Source organism: Tursiops truncatus, chromosome 15, assembly GCF_011762595.2.
Source record: "Tursiops truncatus isolate mTurTru1 chromosome 15, mTurTru1.mat.Y, whole genome shotgun sequence".
NCBI lineage: Eukaryota > Metazoa > Chordata > Mammalia > Artiodactyla > Delphinidae > Tursiops > Tursiops truncatus.
Window position 1 is genome coordinate 9,031,530 of NC_047048.1, and position 9,937 is coordinate 9,041,466.

The 9,937-nt window shown below is 53.2% G+C and overlaps 1 protein-coding gene across 2 annotated transcripts in view; it reads right to left on the reverse strand.

Annotated features, from left to right (window-relative positions):
• Nucleotides 1–9,937, reverse strand: part of TRIM50 (tripartite motif containing 50) — a 58,716-nt gene that overhangs the window by 2,787 nt on the left and 45,992 nt on the right. For both annotated transcript variants that reach the window (XR_004522160.2, XM_073792002.1), the window contains exons 4-8: nt 5,624–6,102; nt 2,555–2,650; nt 1,394–1,624; nt 1,250–1,272; nt 52–176 (exon numbers count right to left, since the gene is read on the reverse strand). Coding sequence is in view for 1 of the 2 variants with exons in the window: in XM_073792002.1 (XP_073648103.1) it covers nt 52–176; nt 1,250–1,272; nt 1,394–1,624; nt 2,555–2,650; nt 5,624–6,022 (874 nt within the window). In the remaining variant the exon portion in view is untranslated. The remainder of the gene's footprint in view (nt 1–51; nt 177–1,249; nt 1,273–1,393; nt 1,625–2,554; nt 2,651–5,623; nt 6,103–9,937) is intronic.

A 9,937-nucleotide genomic window follows, 5' to 3' on the forward strand; every position in this document is an offset into this window, starting at 1 on the left:
AGTTCTCTGCACCTCATACACTGGAAGGAGGATGGGTGGGTGGGGTCTCACCTGGCAGAACCTTTCGGAAGAGCCTTTTCCATGCAGTCAGCTTGATGTCAGCCTGGTGCAGGCCTGGCTTGAAGGAGATGGGGCTGAACGTGCCTTCCAGGGGCCGGGCCTGCTGGAGCTCTGCACTGGGGGCAAAGGTCCACAGTGATGGTGGAGCTGCTTACCGTGCACCCCAGCCCTTCACCCAGACGCAGGTCCAACCAGCCAAGCCACAGCTCAGAAGACCGTGCACTGAAGATGCCCACCGTGTACCCGCCCCGCTCTGAGGACCTGCCTCCTTCCTGGAAGGGGAAACACTCTACATCAGTAGCTCTCAAAGTGCAGGTCTGGGAGCAGCAGCAGCACCTGGGGGCTTGTTAGAAACGCAAATTGTCTTGGGTCCCACCCCAGGCCTGCTGAATCAGAACTCATCACTGGGGCCCAGTGACCTCTGTTTTAATTGAGCCCTCCAGGTGGTTCTGATGCACTGTTTGAGGACCACTTCTCTGTATCTGGTGACCCCGGCCCCCAGCTCCAGCTGGAGTGGAAACCAAACTCAGTCAATCAGATCCTCTGTCCATTCATTTAAGTCAATGCTCCTAAGCAAATTGTCCTTAAGACGAAGGGAAATTGGAGAAAACAAGGAGACTCTCATAAACGTGGCAGAGGAAGGCTCAGGAACTGCACAGGTGATTCATATGTTGGGTTTGGAACATGGATCCAACCCCTTCCTACAAGCCATGGTGCATGTTTCCTTACCACCATCACCCACCTCATCTCCTGTTCTGCTCTGCTTCATCCTTTACACCCATGATATTGAAATTCTCACAATACTCCAAACCTGCACACACTTTACCCTTTCACGTGAGTCAGCGTGCCTGGCAAACGCCTGTCCTCTGCCCTTCTCAGCCATCCCACCTGTGCGCTGTCTTTGCCGATCTCCCCCCAGTCACCTCCCCCTCTGTGTTAATTCTTTAGCTTGTGTGAACTTCTACTGTTCTAGGTGCCCATAGTGATGTAACCATACTTCGCCGCCCCCTCCCACAAGGCTTGGAGACCCCTAAAGGCAAGGCTGTCACTTTCCCTGGGCTCAGTACTGAACCAGATGTGGGCAGCTGCTCCCGGCACCAGTAAAACTGAAGGGAGGATCTAGTGGAGATGAGACGCCCATGCCCGCAGCCACCAGGCCCTCGCTGAGAGTGCCCTCCGAGGTTATTACCTGGAGGCCATGGCATGGTACTTCTGGAAGACAAGAGGGAGGAGGGTTAGAGCATGGACGAGGCTATGCGGAAGCCGACAGGAAGGGGGAGGCGCTTGGAGCCCCAGTGGCCTTGGCACAGGGGACACTCCCTTGTCCACTCACCCGGATGAACTCATGGTGACTCTCGTTGCCGAACTGCTCCAACACACCCACAGCCTGGACTAGCCGCTCCCGAGCGCCCTGGGCCTGCTCCAGCTGCATGTCCAGGGAGGCCACGAGGCCACGGGTGTGACCCTCCACCCCCTCCAGGCAGCGGGCCTTCTCCTCGTCCACCAGACGGTGCAGCTCCTGGAACTCACTACGGATCACCCAGCTGAAGACATCAGACTCATTCTGGGACAGGGAAGGGCGGGTCAAGGCAGGAGCCATGGCTGACCTCGGCGTCCCCAGAGCCTGGCAGCTCGGGCCTTCTGACCGGGCTGGTCCTGGTACCCAAGTCCCAGGGCTGACTCCTGCCAGGTGTTCACACACTGTGCCTGGGGATCCCGGATGTGGCCCCAGGGGGAGGACGACAGTGGCAGGGCAGAGGCTGGGCCCCCAGCTCCCAGTTCCAACACAGTGGCTCTCCTTTTGCCCATCTTTGCTAACAAGTGTGAACATAAGATTTTGCTTTATCACGGGGTTCCACAACTGAAAAAAAGTCTGAAAGGCCCTGGAGAGCAGACTTTGGAGTGAGATAACAAGGGTTCCCCGTGTGACCCTGAGTTCTGCCTCCATCAGACGGGGTAAAGCGGGCTCCCTCTTCAGGATGAGGAAGATTAATTGAGTTGACTTTCAACGGATGCCAGTCTCCTGCTCGTTTCATGACTACCTGTAGGGCCCAGGCTCCACAGACTCCCAGACCCAAGTGCCCCGCATTTAGGAAAAGCAGACAGCCACCAAGGGCTTCAAGCCTTTCCGTGCCTGTGCTCTAAGGTACTAGGAGGGCATTGCCCAGGCTGTCAATGTCAAGCAGCCACAGGTGGCGGAGGGCGGGCAGTCATGCCCACGTGTTAAGCTGTTTACCTCCGGGACTTGGGTTCTAGGTTATCTCAGTCTCAAGGACGTGGAGGACACAAGCCAACTTGGCGACAGTCCTGACAACTGTGCTGAATTCCTCCAAGAGCCTTTGCACTTCCCCCACCCCACCCTGGAATGCTTTGAATTCTGGCTTTATATGGAAGGCATGGCTTCCTGTGAAGGACAGATTAGAGCTGGGCTCTGCAGGAAAGGGAAGGCGGGTGGCCGGCCCCAGGGGAGGGCACGGAGGGGCGGGGCGCTCACGACAATCCGGGTCCTGTTGTTCACCAGTCTGGCGATTTGCTCCTCCACCTTCTTCTGCTCCTGCTTCAGGTCGGAGATGAGGGCTGCTAGCTCCTCCTGGAGGCAACAGGCCCCATAAGCCGCCGACCCCTTCACCCCCACCCCCCACCCCCAGCTCCCGGGGGCAGCCCGACGGCCACAAGCACAGAATAGGAAAGGCTATTCAAGAATATTCCACACTGACAGCACGGACTGCCTGGACGGATCTCCACGTCATCACTCTCTATGCCGTGGACAGAGATGCTACACGTCGTGACAGCCACCAGAAGTCACCACACAACATCCAAGTGGGGCGACTGCCAATCTGAAGTCAGCACTCCCTGCGTGGAGTGCTGCCCGTAGGGAACCCACCTGGGAAACTTGCTGGTCACCAGAAGGTCCAGAATTAGTGGGCATTTCATCAGGAGTCATCACAGAAAGGCTGGCCCCAAGTGAAGCCAATGGTGCATGCAATGGCCCAGGGAGGGGTCACCTGGTGACCCCCCCACTCCCTATGAAGACCTGAATCCATCTCCAGCAGGCTTGGGCCCAGCCTGGATTTAGGGCCTCCCAGGCTGAAGTAAACTTCTCCTAGGTTGCCCTGGCCCCATATCTGACTTAACCTTAGGGATCCAACCAGAACCACCTAGAGCACCAACTGGCCGCACGACCTAATGCAGCCCTGCTGGTTTGTGCCCATGGAGTGCGCAGAATCTTTGGCTTAGACAGTGCCCAAGCAGAAGTCAGCTGCAAGAGCCTTTCCGGAAGGGAGCTGAGAAAAAAATAGAGCCAGCATGGAGATAAATGAACACAGAGTCCTTGCTCTCCATAACAAGGCATCCGATCTCATAGGAGCCTGAGAAGGGCATCCCAGTGGTAACCCTCCCAAGGCAAAGAGAGATGGGACTAGTTCCTTCTCATCAACTGGGCCACAGTGAGTGGAAACAGAATTATGCAAATAAATAAAGTATCTTAAGATCCCAATCAATAGGAGAAAACAGGAATGCATGAAAGAGATCTGATAATGGAACGTAACTTAGTTGCAGCACATGGAGGAGTCTTGAGATCACAAAAACCCACATCCGAAAGCAGGACCCAAGCCCTCCCAGCTCCTAGCCAGAAATGACGGGCTCCCAGGAGTCTCCTCCTCTGCCAGGCAGCCCTCTGCTGATAAAACTCGACTCAGTTTCACTGTACTGCAATTTGGCTTCCTCCTTTCACACTCCCCTAAAACTACTCTTGCCAAGATAACCAATTCTTACTGCTAAACCAGACAGGCTCTTTTCAATCAGCAGACATTTCACACAAGTGATTTCCTTCTTGTCAAAATGCTCTGTTCCTCTGATTTCCTGGAGGCTACATTCAGCCAACTTCCCGCTCCCTCAGTGAATTCCTTCTGGCTCCTTTTCAGAGTTCTCTCTCTACCCAAATCTTAAGTCCTGATGCTCCTGGGGGCATCATCTTCCCCATCACTCCTGCAGACTCTCCTGGTTGGTCTTCTCCACACCTGTGGCTTCAACGACCGCCTGTATGTAGATTACTCCTAATCTCTTACTCCCAGCCTCACTCTCCAATCTATCCTCTGGCAGAGCGAGCGAGCCACATCACGACTCTGCTTAAAACCTTCCAACCCTGGTTCTCTGAATAAACCCCTAATCCCATCTCATGTCACACAGGCCTTTTCATGACCTGACCCCCGCTTACCTCACTTCACTCTCCCTCGTGCTTATTGGAACAATGTAGAATTCCTCAAATGTGCCACGCTGTTCGCCTCCTGGTCTTTTGCACGCGCTCTTTTTATACTTAGGATGCTTTTCCTCCCTTTCTTTTCCTTTCAAGTCCTCCTTATGGTTCAGGTCTCGGCTTACCAGTCCACTTCCTCCAAGAAGCCTTCCCTGACCACCTGAGACCACGCAGGAGCCATGTTCCAGATGGTCTCACCATTGCCTGCACTTAACCTTGACAGCAGCACCTGACACACGGGACTCTGTCAGACCCCCAGACTGTGAGCTCTGGTGCAGGGTGAACTTCTCGCCCACTGCTGTACCATGGGCGCCAGTGTAGCACCTAGCACATACTAGATGCCCAGGAAATGCCTGTGGGTAGGGGAACTTGGTGGACGACCTGGCTTGGCCCTGTGCACCTTTCCTACTTCTCTCCCAGGGTTGAAGGAGCAAAGAAATGCTGCCCAGAGCACTCAGCCAGGAAAGCCCTGCAACAGCTTCCAGGGGCCCCTCTGTCTACGGATCTCAATGCTTTTCCCTCGTCCTGCCCCCTCCCCTGAATGTCCTCATTCCTCATCCTTACTGCCCAAAGCCGCCCACCCACCCAAACACTGGGCCAGGTACCCTATTACAATTTACTTCCAAAAGCCCTTCCTGTCCTTCCTTGATCTGGTGCCAGGGGAATGAAAACTGGCCTTGGTGAGTCCTAGCTCTGCCACTGACAAACTGTATGAGCTTGACTAAGACCCTTACCTTCTCGGAGCCTGTTTCCTCATTTGCAAGTACGACAATAACCCCACTCTTCATAAACCTTAGATCAATAGACTAACCTAAGATGGTATCATTATTATTATTCTTCATCGTAAACAGTGATCTGCTAGTTCTGAGGGAACAGTCCATGAAGGCAGGAATCCATTGATTCCACAAATACATTTTGGGCATTTACTACCTGGCTGGCACGGTCCTAGGCACGGAAATATCCCAGGGAATGAAACAAAGTCCCTGTCTTCACCTGCCTGAGAGTGCAGTCCCCTGAGCGCTCAAGAATCTAATGAGGGCTACAGAGAAGACTAAAGCAGGGGAGGGGGCTAGCACGTGACGCAGGGGGCTCTCCATCCGGTGGGTCACCTAGTCCCCAGCACCTGGAGACTAGAGCCGCTGCTCAACAGGTGATCGGTGGATGAGCAAGTGCTCCGCAAGTTCTGCTCCAGAACAAGGCTGACCCTGGACCCCTCTGTGCCGGGCGATGGCCCCAAGGCCTCAGAACCCGGCTCTGTGTCCCCAGGGGCGGCCCGGCTCCCCACCCCCCAGCAGCCTCGCTGCCCACCTTCATGCGGCTGTAGACGGTAGAGACAGGCGTGACCCGGTGGTGCTGGTGGGAGCCCAGCAGGCCGCAGAGGCCGCAGATGAGCTCCTGGTCCTTCTCACAGAAGAGGCTGAGAGGGTTCCGGTGGTGCGCACAGACCTGGGGCTCAGGGTCCCCGGGGAGCTGCAGGGCTTCGATCACCCTCGCCAGGGAGACGTTAGGCGGGGAGCTGCTGCAGTCCACCTCCTGCCGGCACACAGGGCAGCGCAGCTCCGAGTCCGGGTGACGGGACAGGGACAGCAGGCAGCCCTTGCAGTAGGAGTGGCCACACTGCAGCATCAGGGGCTCCTTGAAGACCTCCAGACAGATGGGGCACTGCAGGCGGTCCTCCAGCTCGGGCACGCTCACTTGCCACGCCATCCACGGAGCCTGCTGGAGCCCAGGGTGGCCTCCCTGGAGCCTGCTCTCTCCACTCCTTTGGCCCCCAGTCCCCAAGGGCCCTGAAAGGAGAGGCTGTTAAGGATGCCAGTCTTTGATTCCAGTCCTGACCCGCTATGACTTTGGGCCTGTTTTCCCATCTTTAAAACAAAGGGCTTAAATGAAAAGTGTGGTCAGTTGGAGGTCCCGGAGTCAACACTTTTAACTCGGATTTGGAGGTAAACATGAAAGAGGCCATCTTCAGGGTCATATGGAGTGACACTAATATTGCAAGCTCCAGCCCAGTAGGTGTCCTGACCTAGAACTGGAGAGCAAAAACAAGCCAAGGTCTTTCCCACCTTCTAGATCAGTTCTCAAACTGGCGAGCAGCTGTTGGAAGCAGAGTTACAATAGAATTCCTGAGTCACCCCTTCACACAGCTCAAATGAACCCCAGAAACCTGCACTGACAATTGACACCTCCAGGCCATTCTAAAGCGGAGTTCTGTCTTAGAACAACACTGTTCCAGAGAGTCGGGGACCCTGGAGAGTTGTCTCCTGAGCTCCCACCCTGCTCCTCTGTAAAAACTGACTGGCGTCTCACCAGAAGTCGGCAGTGGGCCAGGGGAACCCCACACTGGACTACCTGGCTTCTCGGGATCCACCGAGCCCCCCACCGGGGCCTCACACCAGCATCATCGACTTGATCTGCTCCGCCTTCTCTTCTCCCCAGGATGGGACAGCAGGTGCAGAGATCTGGGGATTGTAGCTGGACACCAGTTCTACCTATTCTCTGCTCCTTTCCTCCTCCCCTTTCCCAGAAACACCCTGCTGTCCTCAAGGTCACTCAGAATCAGGTGGAACTAGGCCATATCACGGGACCGGGGAGGCAGCCTCTGCTCCGCCGGCTCTGATAGCGGCAATACTCAGGTGCTTGCCTTGGCCAGGCATGGGGGAGGGGCAGAGACAGAGGGACTGGGTACCTATTCATACCTCACAGACCCCAAACGGGAGTGGACTCGTGCTTTGACACAATTCTTTCTGAATCTCAATCTCTCCCTCTCTCTCTCTAGAATAATGAAGGTATTTTTAGTTACCTAGATTTTTAAACTGATGTATAACTTCTATAAAGTGCACAAACCTTAACTACACAGCTGCAGTACAACTTATATGTGTATACTCACTCACAAGGTCAAGATACAGAGGAGCGGGACTTCCCTGGTGGCGCAGTGGTTAAGAATCCGCCTGGCAATGCAGGGGACATGGGTTCGAGCCCTGGGCCGGGCAGATTCCACATGCCGCAGAGCAGCTAAGCCCGTGCACCACAACTATTGAATCTCGCGTGCCTAGAGCCCGTGCTCCGCAACAAGAGAAGCCACCGCAATGAGAAGCCCGTGCACTGCAACTAGAGAAAGCCCGCGCTCAGCAACAAAGACCCAGCGCAGCCAAAAATTAAATAAATTTATAAAACAAAGATACAGAGGAGCTTCTGTGTTGGTGAACACATCCATGTGCTGGGAGGGTGGTGCACCCCAGTTCCACGGGGACAGAAGTTCCTACACTTTGGACCCTTCCAGACTTCACCCTATATACCTTTTCATATGGCCGTTCATCTGTATCCTTTACCATAAACTGGTAAACATTTAAAAAAAGATCAACATACAGAACACTTTCAGCACCCAGAGGCTTCCTAATGCATCCCCCATTCAGAACCCTTAACACTATCCTGACTTACATCATCATAGATTAATGTGGCCTGGCTTTGAATTTCAAATAAACAGAATTACATAGCATGTATTCTTTTGTGTCCAACTTCTCTTACTCAATATTGTTGAATTACAAACATTTTTATTAAGGTTATTTCGAAGGTTTAGAAGTTCAATGTCATTTTGTTGTATAGTTAATAAATATTATGGTCATACTCTACTATTCGTATCATGGCCGTGTGGTGGGAACTCACTGAATGGAAAAGACAGGGGTGGGTGAGGGTCTCCAGAAGCGTTAAGAAACAAGGAGCTTTGGATCAGCAGGCCACGACCCCTGCAGGCCTAAGCACCCGTGTCTGTCAGCGGGGTGAGGTCTCTACCCCAGTGACAAGCTAGACCAAGGTCTGGTATAGGCAGGTAGAAAGCCAATTTTATTGAATTGGACAAATATTTATTGAGAACCTGCTATGAGTCAAGCACTAGGCTGGGTATTAGGGATCCATTAGAGAACAAGACAGACAAGGCTTCTGTCCTTTTGGATTTTATAATATATGGGGGTAGGAGTAGGGTGAGGCCATAAATAAACTAGATAATATAATGGCGTTCAATGCTATGCAGGAAGTAATCGGTGTGGTAAGAAAGAGGGAGGTGGAGTGGCAGGATTGTGAGGTGCATTCTAGAAGGGGGCAGGACAATCTTTCAGGAGGGATGGTTGAGCTGAGAACTGAAGGATACCAAGAGGCCAGCCACCTGAAAGGAGGGCAGTCCAGGCAATGGGTAAGCAAGTGCCCAGGCCGAGGCTGGAAAGAGTTCTGTACAATTGACCCTTGAGCAGTGTGGGGTTAATTCTCATACACCTTAGAGTTGGCCCTCTCCACCCATGGATTCCACCAACCACGGACGGTGCAGTACTGTAATATGTACTATTGAAAAATGTCTGCGTATAAGTGGACCCTCGCAATTCAAACCCCTGTTGTTCAAGGGTCAACCATATTTGTGAGATCCACCAGAGAGGGGGCCTGGGTGGCTGGATCACAGTTAAGCCAGAGGGAACATCAGAAGATGAGGTCAGAGGGGTTGGCAGGGAGGGCCCTGTAGACCAGGGCAAAGGTTTGGATTTAATTTCAAGGGCAGTGGGAGCTATTGGCGGGTTTTAAAGCAAGGGGATATGATCTGATTTATATTTTTAAAAGATCCCTCTAGCCGCTGTGTAGATAATAGATCACAGTGGCTAGAGCACCTGGGTGGGTGGCTCGTGATGCCAAGGAGATCAAGGTGAAAAAGGCAGACGGGAGAATCCAGAGTCAGATGCCTGACTGAGGACAACCAGGTGAAGCAGCTGAGTAGCCCAGTGGTCTGCAGACTTCAGCAGACACAAGAATCACATGGGGGCTTGTTAAAAGAGAAACCTGTGGGCCCAGGCCCCAGACTTTCTGATTCAGGAGTACAGGGAGGGGTCCAACAATTTTGTCCCAATTTTTATAAGTTCCCAGGCAACACTGATGCTGCTAGTCTGGGGACTACACTTTGAGAACCACTGAAAAAGTCAATTGGACACAGGCACCTAGAGCTCTGGTTCCCAGGGGAGGCTCTAGGCTGTCCTGGTATATCACATACTTAAACCTGGGAATGGTTGGGCTCTCTCAGGGACTGGGAATAGAGAAGGGCAGGGGTCCACAGACAGGGCCCTGAGGTTGCTAATGTTTAGAGGTCAGGAAGAGAAGGATGACTGAGAAGGGACAGCCAGACAGGTAGGAGGAAAATCAGGAGGATATGGTGACCAGGAAGGTGTGGCAGGCAGAATGGTCCCCCAAAGATACCCATGCCCTAATTCCTGGAATCTGTGAATACGCTACCTTACACGGCAAAAGGGACTTTGAAGATGTAATTACAGTCATGGAGCTGAATTATCTGGGTGGGTCCAATCTAATCACATGACCTTTTAACAGTAGAGAACTTCCCCTGTCTGGACTCAGAGGGAGATGCAGCAGAAGAGGAGGAAAGCCTATAAGAATATTAATCAGATAATATTCCCTCCAAGCCTGAGAAGGAATTGGCATGCTGTTGCTGACTCTGAGATGTAGGGGCCCACATGCAAGGACCACAGAGTAGCCTCTAAAAGCTAAGGGTCACTGCTGGCTGACAGCAAGGACCTGGGGACCTCAGGCCGAGACCTGCATCTGCCAACAAACTGAATGGGCTTTCAAGTGGAT